Consider the following 26737-nt stretch of genomic DNA (forward strand, 5'->3'; position numbering starts at 1 on the left):
TACAATTTTTTACTACTCAAATTACATATTCAAATAAAACTATAACTTTAAATCAACCTAATTACAATTTTTTACTACCATTTCCTGCCAGTTTTACATAAGCATTCATAGTGTCATTCAAACAGAAGTATGAAGAGCATTGACTTTTTTAAACTCAATCATGCATACTTCCAGCAAGCTGGATAGACATAGGCAGCAGCTTGTTGCTCCCAAACAAACTAACATATGTAGCATTCCAACTGCAAAGACAAAATTCCTTAGAGGAAGTACAAACAGAAAGGATCAATAAGGACACAAAGAAGGAACAACTTCAAATAGAAGACTTACATATAAACAACACAGTTAGGTATATAATATCAAGACTTACAAAATAGACCAATACAATTTTTCATAGCCATAGTAACTACAAATTGTTTTACATTATATAGTTTTCATAGTCATACTAACTAATATAACTATATTCCTTTATCTAACCGGTCTTTCGTCTTCACTTTGAAGGTCACTCGCTTGCTTCCTTCTTGCATATTCCCATAATATAGCTCCAAATCTCTTTCGGACAATGTCTGCCTTTACTTGTTGATTTTGAATATGTTGGCCATTACTTACAAACTCCGCAAATGCAGCAACGAAAACTCCACAATCCCTACAAAATTCAATATAAAATTATTATCAAAAAATCAATTTAATAACTAAAAAAAACACATATTTGATAATACTTACAGTGAATCCTCATTTTGTCTGGGAACATCTTTAGTTATGAAATGAAACTCAATTTTCTCGAACTCATTTATCTCACTGTATTTTGGTGTTGACTTCAATTCAGGAAGCTTATCATAGAACTTAATCACACTTAGATAATATGGTAAAACAACCGAAAGCATCTCAACAATATTTTTTACCTCTAAATTCACCCCACCCCTAGCCGGAAATGAATCATACACCTCCAATGACCTTTGCCCAATATCAAACACCACAAAAATCCAGTGACGATTCTCTTTAATGTTTAGTGGAATAAGAACAAAATCCACTTTATCCCACGAGGTACTTGCCAACAAACGACGTCCACTGATATACCGGGCAATATCATCAGAATCTAAAACTTAAAAATTTTTCTTATCCTCATGAGTATCACAAAGTTTAAAGAAAGAATTGGTAATCTTTGTCTTGAAAACACAATCAGTCGTCGTAAAACGAACATTACTGTTGGTATCATATTTTCCTTTCTTTCTTAGGTAATAGAAAATGACATCAATATGCTGCAAAAAAAAAAACTTATGAAACAGAATAGTGACAGAACAGTGCAGAAATTTCAACTCAAAGTTAAGGTAAAACTCTGTTTTCGCCCCAAGTGTGGCTCATTCATCACATATTGGTGAAACACAACAGTGATAGAACTTATGAAGATGTTCAATTTCTACCCAGAAAAAACTTAGAGACAACAGTAACTTACTGAAGCTGACATATTTTATATAATATTCTAGCTCATGTATATGCATATATGTGGATTCTTAATGATACAATGAACCTCAAAAGAAAAGAATTGAAGCTAAAATGACAAGAACATGATTACAAGTTTCATTCTTTTCACAATATCATGAGCTTTTGTCCCTCTTGAAAGACAGAGACAAAGGGAACAAGAACAGAAAGAAAAATGACTTGCAAGCTATAGAATTACAATGTCACACAACTAAAGAGCTTCAATAGATGAAAAATACAATCTATCTACACAACTAAACAGAAAGAATTTTAGTTGAGACAAAGACAAACTCAAGATTAAGAAACAGAACGAATCAAAGAAATATTAACGTCCAACTAAAATTTATATAACAAACCTCATCACACCATTGTTGTCCAGAATGTGCCAATTTGAAAAATCATAGTCTTTCATCTACTGTACAGACACCCAATTCAAATGCTGGGTTGATAACATTAAGAGCATCTGTATAAGGTTTCTTTCCCCTATCAAAACAGAACAAAAATAAACAAATACTCAAAACCGAGACAGGAACAACTAAAAAAGAGGCAAATACGAAACTAAAAAAGAGGTACAGAGCGTTCCACAAGTTGAATTAAGCTTGTATATATTATGAATTAGGAAAATTATCCCAAAAACATCAAAATAAATTACCTCTTTTTTGTACCCATATAAAGCCACTTAGTGAATGAATCGATCAAATCAGATTCATCATCTCCTCCGCTTGCATATAAAAAAGGATGTTTTGTCTCAAAAACCTGACGTGTAACACATAAAGTTCCTCCAGATTCAAAATGTTGTGTGAAGGGAGATGTTATTAACTTTCCTGGATTTTTCTTTCTGCCACGTTTCTTCGGTGACACTTTCTTTTTGTTTTGATCAACTTAGGCTCTTTTTTTTAGATAAGATTCTTCAGTCCTATTGATCTGAGAAAGATCTTTATCAAGTAAAATAAAGTCATCTAAAGTATGCAAAGGTTTTTGACAATCCTCTGTTGCATCTGCATATAATAGATATATTGATTAATTTACAATCAACAGATGCAACACTTATTTATGTTGGTTTTTTTTACTACATTACCATCAGGTTTCTCCCCAACTGTATTCACATCAGCAGCCTCTTGGACTGTAAGCAAAATAAATATTTTAATAATGTTATCAAAATAAATCGAAAGAAGTTTAGTTGAAGTTAAGAAAATGAATACCATTTATATCAGCAACAACCTCTGACAGAACTTTTTCAATAACAATTCCTGCAACATCTTCATCTGTACATAACAAGAACATTTAAAAAAACAGAATTGAATTAAAATATATGAAATATGTAATATATTTGTATAAAATCCTTCATTACCTATTTTACTTGATACTCTTTCAAGATTTTCAACATCAGCAAATCTAATTGTAGCTTTAAGCACTTGAGATTCTTCATTTTGATTTGATCCCATAACATGAGCATCGTTCCCTCTCGATTCATTTACAGATGCATTAACACGGGGAGAAAATGCTGTATATGTAATTAACATATTATTAAAAAAAACATATCAAAGTTAACTGAAAAATGAAATATCGAATTCGTGTCATTTATAGATTAACTGGAAGAAAATACTAAACTATATATTAAAATTATATTATGAATATAACAGAAATTTACTGAAAATATAAACGAACCTCCATTAAAATCTAATCCACCTGAAAATGTCTCGTCAGCATGCTTCTTAGATGGTTCCTTAACTTCTCGAATAACAGAGCTGCTACCACCACTCTTAGCAAACAGCAAAGAAATATCCTCCAATAATTGTTTGTTTGAGTTCACCACAAATTCTTTGATTTGATTGAATCCTAAATCAATCTTCTCTTCAAGCGCTTTGTTATTTTCATTCACCTAATAGATATTAAATCATAACGAAAATATTAAAAAATAACAGTTTTAAAATAAAAAGCCTAAAGTTTAGTTTGTGTATACTTTTACAAGCTCTTTTCTCAATTCTATGACTTCATTGGTCAAAATGTCTAGACCATGATTTGATCCTTTAGGCTCCAATTTCAAAATTTCAGCATGGTAATCACGAGTTTCAGGAAGCCTGAATTTGGATACTTCATCTTCACTGGCCACTATGTTCTCAACTGAAAAACCAAATACACAAAATAACATTAGATATAGTAACTTGAGTTCAAATAAACAATGTAATAAAATGTATTAACTTTGTACAAATACCTTGTTTTTTGTAGGCATGAAGAGACATTTCTCAATATATTTTAACCATGGACTTTCTGCAATTGTCTTCCAATTCAAGATTCTTGGAATAGAATCAGCAACACGAATAGCTATATCTTCATCAACCTTTGAACAACATTCAAATATCCAAATTTGAAGAGCAAGAGGCAAGCCACCAATTCTATAGTACTTATGTGTTGACTTAAGCTCATGCCTCACAGAATCAGACAACTTTTTGTAGACATCTAAACCCCACGGATATGAATTGAATTTTCCACTTTCCACAAGGTAAAAATCTCTATTGCTAATTTGGTATTCGTTGTCCTCATATGAAAATAAAAAATCATTAATGAAGTATAGAACAGCCAATGAAACAGCCGAGTCATCATCTATGAATTTTTTAGCTAAAAACAGTGCACGTAGATGACTCTTTGGAACTGTGATTTTTTCCGGAAAATAACTACTCATCAAACTACATCTAGAATTGGGAACATTGATAGATGTGCCATCACCAACACAATTTAAGCCTGTAACTATCCCAAATTCTCTAAGACCAAAAAATAACTTTTTGTTATTTATTTCAATAGCAAACACATCATCCGGTGTGTGTTTTAACTCTCTATTTATAAGACAATGAATAAGTTGTAGTTGTGTGCTTGATTTTGGAAGGTCAAGAAAGTACCCAAAACATGTATTCCTAAACATCTCAAGTTGTTTATCAGATAAAGATAGTTTGATTTGTTCAATGACACTATGATTAGTGTAACATGACCACCTACTCGAAATATACACAACATCAGGATGTTTCCAGAATTTACGATCCTGCATATGCATTAAACATGAATTAAAAATGTGTTACTACATACTAAAGATGAATAAAAAATGAATTAAAGTTGAATTAAAGTTGAATTAAAGTTCAACTAAAGTTGAATTAAATATGAATTAAAGTTGAATGAAAGTTGAATTAAAGATAATTTCACATACTACATCTAAAAAACAAGCAGCAATCAACATACAACCCATTGCTAAACAACAAATAACTAAGAAGTACTAGCACATACCGGATATCTACTCTCAGGTAGAATGACACTTTTGGGTAAACAATTTCGTGTTTTTCCATCATTCACCGGCCTTTTCTTCTCCAATCCATCTTTATTTTTCAAACTTTTTGACTGAAATTGAGGAGGTAAATCCTCAAAATCATCATCACTGTCAACGATTTTCTTCGATGTAGATGCCAAAGTAACACATATTTTTTTTGATTTCTTCATTGTTTTAACCTCTTTAACTCGTTTTTTACCTTTCTTTTGCTTCTTGTTTTCTTCCTCATTGTTCTTCTCCTCATTGTTCTTCTCTCCCGAAATTTGTGATATACCCAAACTAAAACTTGGAATTTCATCCATAGAATTAGAAGACGAAACTTGAAGCTTCTTTCGATTTCTTCGATAAACTTTTCGATTCGAAGCCGTCACTAGACGCGGACTTCTTCTAAGACCTTCTTCCATTAAGATTCGTACAGAAAAATGGAGAAAAAAAGCAAACAGGAACCCTAATTTTTGACGAGGAGAAGGAGAAAGAAAAAAAAAGAGCGAGAAAGGATATGAAATTTGTTTAAAATTTGTATAAAAAAGGAATAAATGGGTTTTAAATTGTTTTAAGTTAATATAGCTAAAAGTTGACAAAAATAGTAATAAATAAAAAGTGTACTTAAAATTGATAATTATAAAATAAAAGGTCTTTGTTTATGTAATTTTTCCAAACTTAAATAGGAAAACACGAAATGGGCTCAAATGATGGGCTTAGCATTGTGGCCCAAAATTATATTAATAGAATCTCTATATTCTTTTCGTATTTTAATAAATTTTTGACTATGCTGAATGTCAACATAATAAATGTAATAAATAAAATAAATATTATAAAATATATATATATATATATATATATATATATATATATATATATATATATATATATATATATATATAATGAACGTGACTAATGACATGTAAAGATGCAATTTTAAAATTTACTGATAAAAAATCGTAAGTTTTGATAAATAAAGATAGTTATGATAAACTTATTTAAAATTATAAAAAAAAATATTTTGAGCTATTAACTAAATAAAATTTAAAATTTACGGATATTAAAAATGTTAGGCTAAAATTGGGTTGTTTTTATCGGAAATCGAAAAGTATTTATTTTTTTGTGAAATTATCGACTTTTTTAGAGTCGCCACGAAAAAAAGACAAATAGAAAAATCTAATGAAAACATTTATAGGGATTCGGAGATTTATATTAATATTTTAGGAAGCACGCGTACACAACAAAAATGAAGCTCGAACGATTTATCAAGTCATCTTGAAAGCGAACTCGATGAACTCAAAATAAATAAGAGTTGTTTACCTTGTTCTAGGAGGCGACTGGAACAATGGGACCAGTGAGCTTATCTTCACTATGAAACTAGGGAACGTGAATCAACAAGCGACAACTCCAAACAAAATCTTAGACTCCAAACAGAAAAATCTAGAAGTATTTATGCGTGTGTATCTTGTTTTCTATTTGCTTGAAATACTCTGAAAGAAAAGAATTTTCCCTTTACTAAAAACTCTTTGCAGTATATTTTGTATATCGCATGCTGCCCCCCTTTCAAAACGATGGAAGAGAGTTTATATAGAACAGAATCTAGAGTTTGATTTCTTGGGCGGATAAGGGGCAAAGTCGAGATTTTCACACCCATTGCCAAATTCAAAAATCTCCCAAGGACAAGGAGCAAGTTGTAGTGTACCAGATATCTGAGTTCGAGAGCGATGCGGATCATCTTATCGTCCTTCGGATGCTACAAGCGTGTAAGGACGAGAGTCGCAGGCTCTTTTGCTGCAAAGATGCTCCTTGCTACGTTTTCGTTGAGGGAGACCAGCACACTATTCACGCGTCTGTCATTTTCCATTCTAGCCGTTGGGAATACTGCTGCTGTCGTTTTGCGCTTCTGCGTTCTTTAGATGATGAGGAAGAGGGGCGGCTCAAGGAATATGTTGGGCAAAGCTTTTGGGTTACTGGGAAATAGGTTGGAGATATTGTAACAGAGTGGAATTAAATTGACAGACAGGAGAAATAGCAACAATTTCAATATTTAGTAAAAATGGCATTTTAGTTTGTTATGTATATTTTTATTTAAAGAATATAATTTTTTAATAACAAAAATGAGAAAAATTAAGGGGGGAATATTTCAAAAAAAAGGCAAGCATCCTTAATTTTCTTATCAGTTACATTTTCAAATTAAATTTAAATTTTGTTTTTTTTTTCTCCAGAATTTTTACCTTTTTAAAATTATATTCATTCCACAATATATTCTATTTATATTTATTATAGTTTTTTATTAGTTTGTATTTATTTCAATAGGTATGCCGAATTTATCTATATAGTCATTTAAGAAATATATTTGTATTTTCATATATTTTTTCCCTATATAGTTATTTTTTTTCTTCAAAAATCCTGTATGTATTCATTTCAATATGTATTTTATTTGTATTTCTATTTATTCTAGTTTTTATTTAGAATTTTGTATAATAATATATAAAATACAAAAAATTAGTATGATGAAAAAGTGAATGAAATGTAAAATTGAAAAGAAATAATTGAATATTTGGTGTACTCATTCTTAAATAAAACACATAACTAGTTGACATACCTTTAGAATAAATACAAATTAGAAAAAAATATTAAATTCAGTTGACATACCTTTGTTAGTTTGTATTCATTCCAATATGTATGTCAAATAAAATGTAGCTATTTAAGAAATACATTTGAATTCGTATATATTTTCACTATGTATTTATTTTTCTTTTCAAAATCTTGTTTCCTTTTCTAAGTCGTATTCATTCCAATATGTCTATTATTTGTATTTGTATTCGAATACAAATAAACTAATAGAAAGTTGTTCTTCTTATAAATAAAATACATAACTAGTTGACATACATTTGGATGAATACAAATTAGGGACAAATACAAGATTCATAAACCATGCAACATGAAATTTTTAATAAATATAAATATTGATAGTATACATAGTGATTTGAATACAAATTAAAGAAAGCATACCAAATTCTAAAAAAGAACTGTAAATACAAAACAAACTAATAGAAAATTGTTCGACAACTATCCGATCTTAGTCGTCTTTTTCAAGATCCTCACGAGTAGACAAAGATTCTACATTTGCGTTCTGAATTTGAGGAAGGTTTTGCACACCAATGAGTCTTGCAGATGTTCTTACCCTCTTTCTTCCCTCATTTTAGCAGCGGATCATACATTATACACTATTTGTTAAATAATAAATAAATTAAACGATGAAAAGTCACCAGAAATTGGTTGATTAAGATGAATACCTCTAGTAAGCCTCTTGGATTCAGCCATTGGAAAGTAAATCATAACGGAAATTGAAAAATACAAACAATATTTTTTTAAGATTTAAACAAAAATAAAATTATAAAAGAAATCTGAAAATAGGATAAAGATTAGAGATACCTTAATCAAAGGGATTCTAGTTGATTCAATTTTGGATTAAAAAAATAACCAAAATATATGGCAAAAAAATATTTGCAACTTGAATGTTGGAGGAAAATCAGAAAAGATAACCATGAGAGAGAAAAAAAATTAAATGGGAGAGAGAATTAACAATTTGAAAAGATAATTATGAGAGAGAATGATTTTTTTTTCTAAAAAAAGGATATATAGAATTAATTGAAAAAGAGAGATAAAATAGGAAGAAAATTGAGACACATAAATTTTTTAAAATAATGACATTTTTGACATTATTGCTAATATTTATAAAGTATGGATATTTTTACTAAATATGTTATTTATTTTGACTAGTTTACTAATTTTTCCATAAATAAAATGAGTAAGATGGAGTTGAATAAATATCAACGAGCTTGTTAATCTTAACAAAATAAAATAATCGTAGTTAATCTAAAATATAAAATTATTACTCAAATCAAACTAATCGTCAAATTTTTTTTATTAAAACCAAAATTTTTGAGACAATTTTCGATATCTATATAATATTATGATTATATGCATAATTTAGTAAAACAAGATATAAAAATTGACAAAACCAGTTAAAATAGCTCGAAAGATATTATTATCTTTTTTCTAAAAAATTATCATTATTATTATTATTTTATAAAACCAATCATTTTAAATCGTTTTAATATTAAGAAGCTCGTCAATTAGTTTATATCAGGGAGGGTCAAAATTGGGTATCAACATGGGTGTCAACAAGGATTAGTCCACCCCAACTCGTGACACGTTTTTAAGGCTGGGCTAGGCCGACCAATTTAAGATTTTTTAACATAAAGGGCTGGCCCACCCTAACCTATCAAATTCCTTGGTCCGCATAACTTAAGTTGAATTAGATTGAACTGGCCTATTTTGATATCTTTATTTGGAATGAAAATTATTAGAAAGATTTTAACTTGAGATTGTGTAAGGCAATGAAATGTCGAATTTCTCCTCCCTTTAACTTAGTTTCCTTGTGTATATATATCCAAAGAAGCAAATAGTATTTCCTTTGTACAAGCTAAACTCTTTGCTAAATTTTTGCAATTGTGAACTATCTCCACTAGTCTCTCCCCACACGATTCTCGTCACCGCTACGGTTTCAAGCCCCCTTTCCCCTTCTTTTTTGTTTACATCAACTCAAATCTTGGGCATTGTGAGTTTTTTTCTTAATTCTTCTAAAACAATTTTGATTATCGGTATTTATTAAGAACTCTAAATTTCTTTCTACGATTATCCATTGTATATGTCAGGAATTGTGATTTATTCTTAATTTGTTCCATTTGATCGTCATCTGTTTCAAATTGTTGGAATGTGTTTTGATTCTTTGAATTATTCTTATGTGAGACTAGTTGTATGTAAATATTTCACGTTTCAATTGACCAAGAATTATATATATATATGAACTGTCGGATCTTTTTCAGATTTACAATATGAATAATGTGTGGACGACTTATTGCTTTTTAACACTTTGTTTCAAAATTCCTTCTTTATGGAAGATTTACTTGTCTAAATCTATGGTTTCTTGATTTTCAGTATTGTGAAATTTCTTGACTATTGATATTTTGATTTCTTTGAATCACAATTACCAAGGAGATGAACTGCTAAATGGTGATTGGGAGATTAACATTTTAAAATCTATGATTTAAGTATAGTGAAATGTTTTTTCTTCTTTTTTTATACAAATGATTAGTGATCTATGAAGCAGAGTCTAGAGTTTACTTCATCTGCTCCCTTTATGAGATCCTAATTTTCGCATACTAAAACACTTTCTTAAAGTGGATTAGCTTGTCGTTCTTTTGATTGTTCACAAAGTATACTTTGAGGGAGTTTATGCTTTAAAATTTTCATTATCACTAACACCGTGCGTTTTGTGCAGAAAAATTAAATGGAATCATTGAAGGACAACGTAATGACTGTTAGCTCTGATGAGTTTGAGAATAATATCATGGCTGATGCTGAGGAATTTTCTCCAGCTATTCAACAACAGGACAATGGGACTCACAAGGTATCGTTTTCTGTCTCTTCTATTTTTGAGTATTTTTATTCGTTTTACATGAAGAACAATACTGAAACTTATTTATTTCAGTACAATAACACACTAAGTGGAATCCTCATACATGGGGTTTGGGGAAGGTAGGATGTGCGCAAGCCTTACCCCCACCCATACTTTTATTGGATGGAGAGGTTGTTTCTGATAACCTTTTATTATTGAAGAATGGTCGTTTTTTCTTCTAATAGATAGTTCTGCAATAGTGAAACATATCTAGGTTACACAACCAAAAATTACTTGGATGGCTATTTATTTTGCTTCATTTGAATTCATCTTAATCCAAAATCATTTTTTTATTTCATAATGTAATTATATAGGCAATCTGAACTCCCCTATTTTTTTTTTTGAGAAGATTCTTCTTTAGATCTTGCCTTTTTTGATACTACTATTCTCTTGTTTGTCTTTCCATTGCATTCCCTTTTTAGAGAGATGTTGATGAATGCACTAATCAAATGAACCTTTGAAAGTGAACTAAGTACCTTACCTAAATAGAGATAAGTAGAAATAAATGTTTGACACCAACTAATATGAGTATGAGTTGTATTTAATATGTATATATCTCTTTCATCTTATTACAATACCTCTTTTGTCTTGCAGGAATGGAATGAAGTATCAAAATTACCTGCAGACTACATCAGGAGAGAGGATATGAAGATAAAAGATGTGGCGATGAAACACGTGTTGCCTTTCCTTCCTGGCAAGTCCTTGATGAAGTTTCGAGCAGTGTCCAATGAATGGAATCAATGGATAGGTTGTCCGTTATTGGCATACCAGCAAAACACTTCATTCAAGAAACTTTCAGGCTACTTTCATCAGATTGTGGATGTGGATATCCAATCTGATCCCAACTTCTTGTCTTTGGATCATTCTGCTAATGGAGTCCCCAATCCTTCCTTAGGTTTCTTGCCTGAAGGGATTAAAATTCTCAGTTCTAGCAGCGGGTTGCTCCTTTGCCAGGGGTTGGAGAGTTATTACGTTTGTAATCCTTTGACCGAAGATTGGAAATGTATCCCTCCTCATCAATATTATCACGGATCTGATCCAGCTGTCATTCTTGCGTTTGATGCTGAGGGTAATATTGAATCCTATTTTCACCTTGTCGCTGCTGTCCCTCTTCTTGATCAACCAGTTGTATTCTTTGAGATTTACTCGTCTCAATCAAATTCGTGGAGGCGCTCTTCTTCAGAGTGTCTTGAGTTAGAAAATACAAGTCTTGTTGGTGGGGGATTATATATGAAGGGGATGGGATACTGGAGTACAACATCAAATGGTGTGCTAGCATTTGATGTGAAAAATGAGGTTGCAGCAGTTCTACGTGTGCCTATTCCACCTGGGAGATATGGTGCGTTGAGTCAGGTAAATGATGAGTTATCCTATATAACTGTTTACAATGATTGCAGGGATGTTTTTATGTTAGATATCTATGGAGGAATGGACATGAGCCTGAATCATAGTGTATGCGTAAATCTTGGACATAAGAAGTCTCGGCAAGCATTGGAGAAAGATTTGTTTATTGACAATGGTAATGTGTCGTGTAATGTATTACCGTGTATAAACAGTGGTGATGACATTGTGGTGATCTGGACAACTGAAAGGATATATCTTTATTACCTGAATGGGCAAAGGGTGGAGACCATTATGACTCCAGGACAATTAAATCCCAAGAGAAGATTCATACCGTACATAAATAGCCTCGCTGTGATACATGAGTTGAAGAACTAGTTGTTGATGATCTCATCTTAGTTGCTATAAAGTAGAATTTTCATGCCTTCCATTAGAATTCCTTGAACTTGTTTCATCTTCTTTTGTTTTATTTGACTTGGATTGCAAATTAAGTGTTTTTGTAATAGACATGTTTTGGATTGGCAATGTAGTTTGAGCATTTTTTCCTTCACTTATTTTTAATTATTTCTTGCTTGATTGCGTGTTTTTACTTGTGAGTTCCTTTCTACTGCTACTGTTTAAATTTGACGATGAAATGTGAGTATGATTAGCTTTATGTTGGAGGTGGTGGGTATTTATTACTTGAACCGATCCCTCTTGTTTTTCTCAAAATAAAAATTAAAGCTTATATTATTCACGTTTACTGGTATATACATAAAAAGGTATAAAATTAAATCTTATTATATGATTTTGATGAAACTGCTAATTGGGAAAAACATCAAATTAGGCATCAAATGAAGGTAGTAGATATTGAATGAGAACATATAATTTATTTAAACTGAACACAAAATGTTACTCTTCAAATTATTTCTAATAATTATTCTAAGAAAAATACATAGGAAAAGAAGATTAATAGATTAACTATGTTAACATTTCTTATAAATTGAATAGATTAACTATGATAACATTTCTTATAAATTGGATTATTCTCTACTTATACAGGGGTAAAAAAAGTAAACTTATCTAATGTAATAATTAAGAGGGACACAAACTAGGAGATACACACAAGTAAAAGTGTCTACCTATCACTAATAAAATTTGATGCAAACTAAACAAATTTTACTAGTTTAAGGTCTTATTACTTGCATTCTTGTAAGTTTTTAAAATTACTATTTGCGTCAAATTTTGATCTTCAGATACGTGTATAATCTACTCGGATACATGAGGTCAAAAGTACATACAATTGTATTTAGGATACACTAACTTTCTCCCTCACATCTCTCCTTCTATCGTTCACCTCTTTTCCTAAATATCTAAATTTCAGAATGTATCTTATACCGAATATATATATATATATATATATATATGAGAAAAAACATAAAGTGACATCTGAAGTTGTCCGGAATTTTCAAAAAGACACTTAAACTATGCAACTGTCCTATTACACCCTTAAACAATCATGAATCGATATTATTACATCATTTTTTGTTCAACTGGTATATAGAGTGTATGCACTCTCTTAAAAAGCGTGAACAAACTAAAAAAAGGAATATAATTTTATTTTAACAAGAATGTCATTATATATTTTTTTTTATTTTAACTTTTTCTCTTTGTTATTTTTTCTTTCTTTTTTTTTATTCAAAAATTCATTGTCATCTTCATTAACTTATCACTTTCAATATCACTTTTTATCACAACTCCACCTCTCTTTTATTCTACTATTAGTTTATTCTCTTCAATTTTAAAATTATATGTAGATATTTTATTACATTTCGAACGATGTGCACCCAGTCATAAATATAAAATTCAAATTTCTAACCTCGCGAAAAGATGTTCACCCAGTCATAATTGCATTATGTGATAGGGTTGCATATCGGTCGGTTCGATTCTATTTTAAAATTTATCGGATTGGCTTATTGGTTATCGCCGGTTTGTAGAGATGCTAAACCATTATAGAACCATTAAGATATTGACTTATCAATTATTGGTTTATTGGTTTTTCATCGTTATTGGTTCAGTTATCGGTTAAACTGTTAAGATATTACACAAAAGAAAAAACATTTAAATTCACTTAGAAACAAGGTGACAAACCAAATATACCATGCACTTAGGTTCACAAGTTACATCTTGCTCAAAAGCAAACACTTTTACATTGTAGAATAACCAAGTGTTTGAGACAACCAATGATAAAAGTAGGAAATCAAACTCTAAGTCGAGGACTTTATATACAAAATGGTATAAATATAATTATTTGATTTACTATCGATTTATCGGTTAACCCGTTAAGAAAAAACTTCAAACCTTTAAGGAACCGATAACCCGATAACAAAAAAATCAAAACCGTTATCAAAACCACTAAACCAATAACCCAATACTATAAAGCAATAACTTTTTTATCGGTTCGACTTATCAGTTTCGATTCAGTTTTGAAATACTTCAAGTGTGAGTTACATCTATATTTCAATATTCTTTAAAAAAAATATAACACTACTATATATGATCTCGGGAGGAGATCATGAGTTCACGTGAACCATTGACCCCCCTTAGATACACCTCTAGGTATTAGAATGCCTAACTGGACACCCTTCATTAAAATATTATAATGTATATTGTATGAGTCAAATCTTACATAATATTGAGATATATTATATTTTGAACGACTTAAAATCAATAGACTCGTAAAATAGTAACAAATATATATACGAAACTTAGACGATGCTTAGGTTCAATTTGATAAAATATGCCAGACAAGATATATTTTATTGTATCTATTATTTTCTCTAATATACTCTTTAAATATTTTTTTCGACTTTTTACCAACACTATATCCTAATAAAATTACTAAAATCCTAAAATTTATATGTATGATGACTAAACAATTTAATTTAATGCTATAAAAAAATAGTCCCACCAGATTTATCAAACTGGAAGTTCTGTTTTTTCAACATTCAAAATTTTCACTTCACGCTCTACTCAGTAAGTAATGGAAACGAGAGGACCCATTTCGACCGGAGCACAGCAGCCGGAAACCCTAGGCCAAGACGACGATGACTTGTCGGAGTCGGAGTCGGAGTCGGAGTCGGAAGAAGGGATACAAGAACTGGAAGAAGAAATACGGGAACTGGAACAACAAGTTCAACAAATGGCTGAGAAAATTGTGGATTTCAGAAGTACACTTCCGGGTCAGCTTAAAACTACTCTCGATTCCATTCTTACTGCTCAAAGACCCCTTTTTGATACCCCCGAATCTCAACCTGGCTGCTCCAATCAACCACCTACATCTGGTACGTTTCTAGGGTTCTTCTCAGATTCGAAACTGTTAATTACACGGAAAATTGTTTAGTATTGGAATTGGATTATGTATAGTGTTCAATGGTTGTCATAGACGATTACAATTAGTTTGGTATTGTTGATTGATTGATTGACAGTGTTTTATAATGGTGACATTTGGTGTCTTTATTCAAACTTCTCTCTATTTATTCTTGTTTTGTATGCAGCCAACTCAACTACCTTTTTTGTTTTTGCAAGGATTTGAACCCTAGTATCCTGTATTCTTTGTTCCAGCTTCATTGACCTGCAATGCTAGGTTATACTTTAGTTACTTTTCTCCATTTCTTACAGATACAAGTATATTCACAATACAAGAAGACCACATTATCGAACGGTCTTAGAAGCACATTGTAGAGACTGCTGCAATGCGTGAATTCCTCGAGGATAAGATATTGTCTAGCCTACCTTATTAAGAAAGAAATTTGTTAATTCAGACTATTCTATTTCTGTATACACTAAAAACCCATGTCTTCATAGTTAAAATTCCCAAACATCATGTCCTTATTATGCAAGCTATTAAGCAGGGGAGGTTGTTAGACTTGGTGTCAGCTTAGGCCTGGTAGTTTAGAAATCATGGTGTAAATGTTCTAAACTGAGTTTTGAGGAGATAGTAGGTAGATGGGACACTTGGGGTGACATCATTGTAGTGAACTTTGAACTTAAACCCATTTCGTGTTTTGAAACTCATACATTATGGTAAAAAGGATGTCCTTCTGTTCTATAACACTTGAACTTCTTTCTCTGTTTACTTAGCTCTTATTTGAGTTGGTTAACACTTGAGTGAACTTGCTGTGTTATGAACTATGGTGGTGTCATAGATCTCTCTATTGACGTGAGCTTATTCTTGCTTTTTCATGTTAAATCTACTACTTTGTTCTAGGATGCAGACACCAAACTAGTCATTCATGTTCTATATAGTCATGTACAAAAGGTTTGTGTGTGGTGTTAACTGGCTAGATATATCTAGGTCACCAAACTAGTTAAGCGGCTTTAGCCGTGTGCCTATTATTGTGTACTGTATGATAGTTTGGGTTTAGCTTGACCCATCGAGTTAACCCATTATGAGAATATGAGTTTTCTATTACTCTTATATTCCTGAGGTCATAATGATTGGAAAAAAAAATAGTGCCTTGTTAATTGAAGCTGTATTGAAGGATTCTTTGGGTTTAGCATGACCCTAGTTAAGGCATTATGCTATTGTGAGTTTTCTACCATTCTTATATTCTTGAGTGCATGATGATTGAAAAAACAGTACTGCATTGTTAATTGGAACTGTACTGAAGGATAGTTTGTGTGCATCTTTACCCACCGAGTTAAGCCATTATGTGAACATGAGTTTTCCATTATTCTCATATTCTTGAGTCCATGATGCTTGAGAGAAGAGTATTACCTTCTTATTGGAACTCTCTGCAAAATTAGATTAATATCACACCAACAAACATTAGAATACACAATGGAACAGTTAAGTAAGTAAGCAGCGATCTGAACCACAGCACACTGCTAGTAAAATGATTAGAAAAAAGAAATTAGTAAAGATACAACTGCATCTCCTTCGTCCCCAGCAGTAAGATGAGGATTAAAGTGAAGTCTAAACATAACAGTGAAAAAGAAACACAGTCTGCAATATAGTTTATGAAAAAGTTCCATCATAATGCAGTTGTTCAAAAGGAGATATGGTTCTTTTGCTACCATATTTTTGTTGAGTGATCAGCTTTCTCTTCCTTTTTTCCTCTTTTAATAAATGTTGAAGGAAGGGCTTGTTTCTGAATGAACGGTCTTCACATTATTTTAGCAGGAGTAGGTGTTCTTAAATTATTTTTGTGCCTCTTGATAGTACTGGAAGTTTTTTCTAACTGTCAGTAAAATTTTCAGAATGAGGTTGCGTTGCAGATGTGCTTTTCCTCCTTTTTGTACGGTGTGTTCTGATTGACCCTGGAATTGTAAACCCTTTCTTCTTCTCAATTATTTTGGACAAGTATCTTTAGAAATAATGAACCATTGCTAGATATTTTTCTCTTTTGGTCTTCAGCTTTTCACAGAGTGAAGTTGTCTTCCATTGTCTTCAAATAGGAGGTGTTTCAGATCTGGAAGGTGGGCTTCTGGTTAACTGTTTAAGTTAGAGCCAAATTTCTGAAACAGTATTTAGGGGTAGTGGTAAAATCACACAGACCTTAAGAAAATAAGCTCATGTATTATATGAAGAACTCTAGGAAGTGGAAGTCAACAAGATAACTATCTGGTATATCACCTACTAGCATAGAGACCTAATAAGGTTTTGTCGTGATTCCTTGGGAAGTTTCGGCCCAAGATATATCTGTAACCTTATAACTGGTTGAAAAATTTCTGACTATTCAATTTGAGATCTTTAGTTGTAATAAAATGAAAGAGGAATCACAAAGTTCTCTTACAGTTCGATATGAGTTCTTGCCTTTGCTTTATCTTTAAGAAATGATTGTTTTTCTTTGTTGCTTGAGAGCTACAAGGCTAGAGACATGTTCATAGATTGATTAAGAGCTAAATGCACTTAAATCACAGATTCCCTTGTTAAGGTTTTAGCTTTGTTAAGCCTTGAAAAATGCATGCAGAAAGTCAAAGATTGGTATCCTTGTGTCTGATAGTACAGTAAATTTGTGGATTTACAGATTCGTTTTCTTTGTAATTATTATCCTGATAACTGTCACAGACGTTGAAGAGCTTGGTGCCGCGTTAGCTGGAGAGGTGCAGAAAGAAGCTGAAAAAGCACAGCTCCTTAAGCAGAAGATAGCAAGTAATGCATCTGCCATGCCTATTGTATTGAACAGAATGAAGGAAGGTATGGCGAAGATTGACAAACTACAGTCTAGCAATAAAGTTATTCATCCTGCCTTTAGAAGGGGAAGATCTAGCCGATAAGCCCCTGCTAGATCTGCTCGCTATGGTATAGAACACGTAGTTTCTTATTATGCTTAACAGATTTGACTGTTGCGGAACACGTGAAGCTGTCTTCCAGAGAAATACTTATTGACATGGATCTAACATAGTCAGGGAACATTTTATTTCTGTAATTAAGTGCAACATTAGTTAGTTTTGTATGTAATTCTTAATGGTGATAGGGTTAGTTGATGATGATGAAATGAGAATATGTAATCCATTTAGTTGAGGTTGTGATTTTTGTGGAGCTCTACATTGTACAATTTATTTTTTTTGGTACTGGATTTGTTGTACATGTGCTCCATTATTCTGTGTCCATTAGAAAGAGAGTGTTTCATCCAGTTGTATTGTCTTATTTTTTATTTTTATTTTTTGCTGTTGAGCATGTGGTGCCACTAAAGCTTTGGTTTCTATATTGTACAATATAGTCTGTGAAATTTTACTAGTGAAGTTTACAGATGTAAGATGTACGTATTATTTTTGATTGACTCTCAGCTTAACAACTAAATGCAGTGTAGATGATTACAGAAATCTGCAACCTGAGTTGTATTATTATTAATATAAGTACTACAAAGCAAGTATATATTGTTATTAGAGTAGTTAAATGAATTTGAATTCATAAAAAGTTGTAAATATTGTGTAAAACAATAACGTATTACAATTTACAAACAAAATGCAGTTAAAATCATTGGGAGCATCAATCTATCGAACAAAAGTCAACTCATGAGTATTACTTCAAGCTGAAAAATAAGTAAGTTTTAGTATCTAACATCTAATTTTAGGACTTTTTGATCATAGAAATTATTTACTATTATTTATTTGAAAAATCAATGTTTGGTCATAAATGATTCAAATTAACTTGAAGTTATATTTCAAATTTGAAAAAATAACGTAATCTATTTTCAACTCCCTTCACATTTGAAGTTATACTTGAGTATATTTAAGTATAGAAATAATTTTTTGTTTTTGCAAAAAGTATTATCAAATGCAATTCCATCTTCATCCCCATCTCTATTAATTTTCAAATAAAGTGAAAAAAAATATTTGAAATTTTTGGTCAGAGGCATGCTTAGAAGGTAGATAACTCTAGAATAACACGTAGCAACATTAGTCAAATCATATCTGACAGGCTCGTTTAAAAAGAGATTGAAGAGGGATCAATATTGGATCACCCTCCAAACAAGAGTCCGGAGTTTAAAGGGTGAAAAATATTGACAAAAATTTCAATACGGTATATGAATTTTTTTTAAAACCAAAACGACAAAATCGGTGACGAAGAAGCGATTTCGTCGGGCGGAAAAAGCAAAATTGCTGCTATAGCAGCGATTTGCAAAATTTGATTTTTAATTTTTTTTTTTTAAAACATATTGCTGCCAAGGCAGTGATTTTGGTACAATTTTTTTTTTCTAAATTTTTAAATTTAATGTGTACGTACATAACCATAATAAATAAATAAAATAAATAAATAAAATTTAAAATTAAATAGCTGCCAAGCAGCGATTTTGGTACAATTTTTTTAATTTTTTTTTAAATTTAATGTGTACGTACATAATCATAATAAATAAAAAAAATTGTATCAAAATCGTTGCTTTGGCAGCGATTTCATTTTAATGTTTTTTTTTAAATAGCAAATAAATAATAAAAAAATTCACGTTAAATCGTAGCCAGGACAACGATTTATTAAAAAAAATAATTGAAAATCGCTGCTAAATTAAAAAAAGAAATCAAATTTTACAAAATGCTGCTATAACATCGATTTTTCTTTTTTCGGCGGACAAAATTGCTACTTCGTCAACGATTTTACTGTTTTGGTTAAAAAAAATAAAAATAACACCCTATACACATTTAAGGTTATATATATCAAGTTATAAACATACTTTTCAAAAATAAATTACTTATAGCAGATTATTATCGAGTTATAGCATATCAATTAAAAATATTTAATTAAAAATAAACTATAAGTAATTATTTAAATACTAATTAATATGTTTAAATATTTTTTTTATTTTTTACAATTAACTTTTTATTTTTATTTTTGTAAATAAAATAAAAAGAAAAAAACATTTATGTATAAATTGGTAAGTAGCATTAATTGTGGGATTTGAATTAATTTTAATTAACAATGGATAATTAACAAATTATCACATATTAAGGAATTCAAAAAGGATTTAAATTATTCAGTTTCCTTAAAATGCTTAAATTAGTTTAAATCAAATAAAAACATAATTTTTTTTCATTTTTTTTCTTTATCACCTTTTAAAGCTTTTAATATAAATAATAAATTATTATTAATTAAATTTCACATTATATAGTTACCTTTTAAAAAAGAAAATCTAAACAATAGGGATTTGATTTTAATTAATATCCTATTATACGGTTGCCCAATAACTATTCACTCCCATCTCAACCAATATATACACAAACATCTTTCTCCAATACACTTCATCTCTCCCCAACACGCGAAGATATTTTGATCTTCCCCAAATCACCATCTCTTCCAACACGCAAAGATTTTTCGTTCTTACCCAAATCCCACCTCACTCATCTTCCCCATTATTCCTCTCAGATCAGTTCATCCCAAAACCCAAACATCCCTCTCAGATCAGTTTCTCATTTAGTTCATATAGAATGTCTAGAAAAGTTAGTGAAATCCCAAGTAAAAGTAAAAGATTGGTCGATGAGTCTGATGATTTTGATGTTCCTTCATTCAATATATTGTCACAAACTCAAGCGCAGAAATCAAAGAAAAAAGAGAAGTGTAGTTCAGTTAATTCGAAGATGGAAAAAAACAAAATCAAAGAGGCAAAGAAAAGAGGCAAGAAGAGGAAAGGAAAAGAAATTAGAACATCATCAGAATCCAATTCTAACTTTGCTGAGGATTAAAAAATAAAAAATCAAAAAAAATAAAAGGCATTGAAATTGATCGATCAACAAGAAAGTTTTCAAAAAAAAAGCATCAGAGATACAAGCTACTAATAAACCAAAAAGTTGATAAAGTCAATAAAAAGATTATTTTAAATTTGGATTACAATGTGTTGTGTTAGTGTATTTAATTTTTGCTTTTATTTGTCAATAGTATACTACATGAAATTTGTATGATTTATGTATGAGTTGAGTTTTTAGTATTTTATATCATAATTATATATGAATATTGAATGATTTAGTGTTGTATGTTTTGTATATGATATAGTTTGAATATATCAGTATATGATTTGATACATAATAAATGTATTAATTTTGTATGACTTTGTGTATGAAATAATTGGTCATTATTAATACAGGAGTTTATGCATTATGTATTACCTTTGTATCATATATGTATAAAATGATATTCTTGTTCAGTAAAATATATGTGTATGAATGATGTATTAATGTTGTGTATCCTATAATTTTGCCTATTATAATAAATATTGCAACTGTATATTTTATTTTTTGATTATGATGTATGAATTGATGAATTCATACTAAATGAGATTAGTTTGTAGTTTAAAAGTCACATATTCATTTTTTAAAAAAATCGAATATGTATTAATATTGTATGAATTGTGTATGAACTGAGGCATATAGTTTGTATGATTTCTGTATGAATTGAATTAAATGTCCATTGAATATGTATTAATATTGTATGAATTTTGTATATAATTTGTATGATTTGTGTATGAATTAATTGAATGTCAATTTAATATAGCATTGTATATATGATTTTTTTCTATGGAATTTTATAGTATATAATAAGTAATAATTTAGTTTTATAAATTTTATAGGAGAAGAAAGTTCAAACACATTTATCTTTCTGTATCAACATGATTGTGTTCGTTGATTCGTTGACCTTCCTCGGTCAAGATAAGTTTCAACAATTTTTACAAGAAATCCCATATGATTTTTTTATGATTTACATAACATAAAAATCTGATGTCAATTGTTGCGTCATACTTTCCTTCTTGAATCTGAAACTGACAGGGATGACATGTTCATTATCAATGTAAATGGTACAAAGTTACATTTTGACTTAAAAGAGTTGGTCGTTGTAATCGGTCTAAAATCTGGACCAATTTCTGATTTTGTTTTTGATCTATTTGTTCCAAATAGATTAATTGCAGAAAATTTCAGAGACTTTGACAAAGTCCCCAAGTCAAATTTTTACCACAAGTTTAAATTGGAAAACTTTTGGGAAGAAGATGACCGTTTATAATCAGTTTATATAATTCATACATACTTCATACACATTTAATATATTATTCACTGTCTTATGAACTACTCCAATTAAACAAACACAATATAATTTCAATACAAAATTAATACAAAAACATATATTCTAATTTCAATAGAAACTAGAATATTCTTTTTTTTTTTATATAAAAAAAAGGACTTCATAAACAATTGATACATGTTTCGTATACTTTTCATACACTAATAATACAAACTTCAGACTTCAAACATGCTATACGTAACATAACTATTTCATTAAAAAAAATATACAAATTGTTTCCAGATAATACAGTTATCAAAAAAATCGAACATTGTTCTACATGTAAAAAACATCAAATAAATTAAAATCAACAATTCATAATTAAAAACCAACCTGATGAATTTCACTTTCCACCATGTTTAATTAATATTGACATAATGTTCTCCATCAGATCAAATTAAATTGTTTCAAACACCAAAATTTATCAGGTTACTAAAAAAACAAATTGAAATATGCAGATATGAAAATAATTATGAAATTTTGGGAAAAAATGACTTCTACGTTGATGCCAATCAATATATATATATATATATATATATATATATATATATATATATATATATATATATATATATATACATATAAATGAGGATCTTCAATCAACCTATGTGGCATGCCTCAATGACGAGAAAAATATATATTTTTATTTTTTTAAAAAAGGCTTTTTAAATTATTTCTTTTTACACAATAATATTATGTGTGTGTGTGTGTATATATATATATATATATATATATATATATATATATATATATATATATATATATATATATTGCTATTAATAAATTAGTTAATGAGCATTACACCTCCTAACTCCCAACCTTTCATATTCATAACCTTCAAAATATTTAATATAAAAATTATAACTCCTAAATGTTACACCTATAAAAATCCACTTTGAGATATTCCATGATGGTCATTTTATTTTTATTTTCCTTATTCTTCATTTTTTATACTTTTGATTTGTTAATTTTTTTTTTGTCTTCTTTGATATGATTTTTACAGGAGACGATGTATAAAGAAAAATGTTATATATTTTGCATATTTTGATTTTGTGAGGTAAAATGATTTAATATGTCTAATTATCATTATCACTTTGTTCTGTTGTAATTACATATATATTTGATATTATTAGGTTGAGTTGTTGATGATACAAATCATGATTCTTTTATAGAAAAAAATAATTTGTTCATTTTTTTTTTTGCTTCTCTTTGTAGTTTTTTTGAGATTTTTTTTCTTAATCTTGTAGTTTCTACAGACACTGATTGTCTTTATTCACTTTGTAAATTTGAAGAATCATATATTTTAAATATTTTTGCTTGATTAGTTAATTAATTTTATGTATGTCTTGGTATTATTGTATGGATTGTTTATAGTTCTCCGGTTAAATCACTGATGTAACAAGAATTGATTGGTTCCTTATCAGATTAATTAGTTAATTGAAAAAACGTCAATATATCTTATTTCTGATTTCGTCTAACAATATCATCCTCCTCACTAGCTATAAAAAATATTATACAAATATATAATAAATATAAGTAATAAAAAAAGTAATATATCATATCTCAATATAGAGTAAATAAAATACTAAATATTAAATTCAAATATTATATAGCTAAGAATCAAATAAACCGATTCCTGTTATAGTTTCGTATCTCACAATTACATAACAATGATATGGTAAAAATACATAATTTTAACGTTGCATTATTTTTTATATTGTTCATATATAATTATTATTTATAGGCCAAATGTTTCACAATTTTGAGAATTTAATCAGCAAAAAATTAAATATTTTTTAATTTTATTTTAAAACATTAGTACGATTACTTTTTTTTTTTTGATAAAAATTTCTATTCCTTTTGACTAAATTTTTAATTCTGTGTCCCTTTTTAAATTTATTTTTAATTATTTTTTCTCTTAATAGATATCTCTCCTATAATATAAAATAAGAGAAAAAAATATATATTGTTCAAAATAATAGTAATTACTAAAAATAATGTTTATTATTAGAAACATATTTGGAGACTTTTAATAATTTGAAATTTCTAAAATGAGGTAAAAAGAAAATATGTCATTTGATAAAATAAGTCATAAAAATGGTGGAGGATTTTACTTAAACATATTTTTGTTTATTAAAAAAATATGTCACATTTTTTTTTTTACCTTTTTCTCTTATTTTTATATATTTATTTTTAATTTAATTTTTATCATAAACTCACACCTCTTCATCTTTCAAAACCTCTATACTTAATTAATACTTATTAGTAATACCTATAACTTCCAACTTTATACCTTCATAACCCCAAATTACTTAATGTTTAAATTTGTGTTATCTTAAAATCACATCAAAAAATATTTCTAACCAAATATATTTATGTTTAGCTTAATTGTCCTCTACTTTAATCTTGTATTGCAAAATCTATCGACAAAGACTTCTTTGTATAATTATTTTTACTTCTAATAAGAATGATACAAAATAAGATATATAAAAGAGAATAATTGATTTGTTTTTTTGCATGAAATTATAAGAGCAAGATAATTACTAAAAGTAAGACAAAAACAATTCTTGAAAACATTAAAATGCATTTGTAGATACCCTTAGCGGCGGGAGATAATCAAAATTATTATGAAGTTATTTTTAAATTTTAAATAAAATATGAATCATGAAAAATATAATAAAAATTAATTAAGAGAATTCATTTAAACATTCTGCTTAAATTAATAAAAAGCTTAAGACAAGTTAACTTGATTATGTTAAGATTTGATGCTAATTGTTACTGTTTTACAAAAATATATATAAATTAGTAAAAATACTAAAGACGAGCAAACTTCATTCTCTTAATTACGATGCTAATTGTTTATGTTTTCTTATTGGAATTAAATAAGCAAAGACTAAAAAAAAAAAGGAGACTAATAATAACGTTGAAATAAATTTAAAAAAAAACTTCCAATTATAGAAGAAAATTTAACAAGGAAAAAATTAATACAGATAATCATTTCAAATATACTTATTACTTAACCGTTCATCCTCCATTATTATGATTCTAAAAATTTACTTAACTTTTTATCCTACACTTTAATTATAAGAAAATATTATTTATCGTTAATAATTATAAATATTCATATTATTTCTGAACAGTTTTTTTATGTTTACTTTATTCAGAAAAAATTCAAGAGTCTAATTATAAGTTTTTAGTAGATATATAAGTTTTTTTTAATCTTACCATAAAACCTTTTATCATTCATCTATAATTGTTCATTTATTACTTATTCTATTATGCATTTTAACAATAATATATTATTTTTATGTTAATTCTATATCACTAAAAATAATTTTACCGAACTAAAATCATGTATCACCCATTTTTTTTTCAAAGAATCAATATACAGAGAACTTTATATCTTAATATAATTATTGAATTACTTTTTTTAAGTCTTCAAATTATAGGTAGCTTATCTATTACGAATAATTTTTCATATTTCTAAGTCTGTTTTTGAATTTATTACTATTTTAATTCTTTTGATATTTTTTAAAAAAATTAAAAGACTAAAAATCTCACTTTAAATTCTTAACAAAACATCAAAGTTAACCATATTTAATTTTGAGAACTCATTCAAATGGATAATGAAGTCATAAATTCTTAATTATATATTATAACTAACATAAAATCATAGGTACTATTCAACCAAAAAAATGTATAGATATTTGACCATACAGGTATATATTTTTTGATAAAATTAATTCATGTATTGAGTTGAAATTACAAAGCTAAATGATAAAATTTATCAACTAATCTATTTGAATTTAAAAATTAAATAAAAATGAAAACTTTTAGACACCGCGCATAGCGCGGCTAAGTTTACTAGTTTGAAAATAATCGTGAAAATTTGGAAAAAGATGAATTATAACGATGATGCAAATAGGTTTCAAAATGCCAATCTGAAAATAATCTACAAATTTGAAAATGATCGTTAAAATTTTGTAGAGTTCTTTAAGAAATTAAATCAAAAAAACTAATATCATTTAAACTTACTAGAGATATTCAAGGCAATGGTGCTAATCTAAAATTTTTTGATATCCCTAAAAATGTGTTAATCTAATATTAATTTTTAATCAAAATCCCTTAAACGTGCTAGTGTACAGTTTCAAAACGTGCTAACTACATTAAATGTAATTAATAAAGTATCTCATTTTCCGTTATTAGTTTGTCTATAAGTTAATTAGGTGTATTAATTATTCATTGTTAGTTTATTCCTTTTTTTTAATTAATTGTTAATAACAATTCTTTTTAATAAATTATAATTAATATTATATTTATTAATAAAATGCTATAGATTGAGATATTAAATGTTATACACTGAAATTCAGACTCTAATACTATGACTTGAGAATATTACTATACAAAATGCTATGTACCTAATTTACATATACCTTCCAATTTTTGTGATTAAATATTTTTTTTTTAATGTAAGTACAAGGATATGTCAAACAAAATTAGTGAAAGTCCTAATTAATGAGAGGGAAAAAGATTGAAAATGAAAATACAAAATGGCCCGCCCATTTTT

At 28.7% G+C, this 26737-nt stretch overlaps 2 protein-coding genes across 3 annotated transcripts; one reads left to right on the forward strand and one right to left on the reverse strand.

Moving 5' to 3' along the window:
* Nucleotides 1–363: 363 nt before the first annotated feature.
* On the reverse strand, nucleotides 364–5626 carry LOC138337063 (uncharacterized). Of its 2 annotated transcripts, XM_069298134.1 has the most exons (11): nucleotides 3692–5626; nucleotides 3440–3600; nucleotides 3145–3358; nucleotides 2828–2980; nucleotides 2679–2741; nucleotides 2555–2599; nucleotides 2129–2474; nucleotides 1833–1959; nucleotides 900–1256; nucleotides 721–795; nucleotides 364–643 (listed from the first exon to the last, which is right to left on the reverse strand). In XM_069298134.1, exons 1-7 carry the CDS (start codon nucleotides 3717–3719, stop codon nucleotides 2359–2361), a joined length of 780 nt encoding a protein of 259 aa, XP_069154235.1. In that variant the 5' UTR covers nucleotides 3720–5626; the 3' UTR covers nucleotides 364–643; nucleotides 721–795; nucleotides 900–1256; nucleotides 1833–1959; nucleotides 2129–2358. The 2 variants fall into 2 exon arrangements, with proteins under 2 accessions (XP_069154235.1, XP_069154234.1); XM_069298133.1 differs by having other exon boundaries at nucleotides 721–1256.
* Nucleotides 5627–14339: 8713 nt separating this feature from the next.
* Nucleotides 14340–18262, forward strand: LOC101257265 (uncharacterized). Its single transcript, XM_004240055.5, has 2 exons — nucleotides 14340–14965; nucleotides 17695–18262. Exons 1-2 carry the CDS (start codon nucleotides 14665–14667, stop codon nucleotides 17901–17903), a joined length of 510 nt encoding a protein of 169 aa, XP_004240103.2. The 5' UTR covers nucleotides 14340–14664; the 3' UTR covers nucleotides 17904–18262.
* The last annotated feature ends 8475 nt before the right edge of the window (nucleotides 18263–26737 follow it).

The sequence above is a fragment of the Solanum lycopersicum genome, chromosome 5 (assembly GCF_036512215.1).
Source record: "Solanum lycopersicum chromosome 5, SLM_r2.1".
Classification (NCBI taxonomy): Eukaryota; Viridiplantae; Streptophyta; class Magnoliopsida; order Solanales; family Solanaceae; genus Solanum; species Solanum lycopersicum.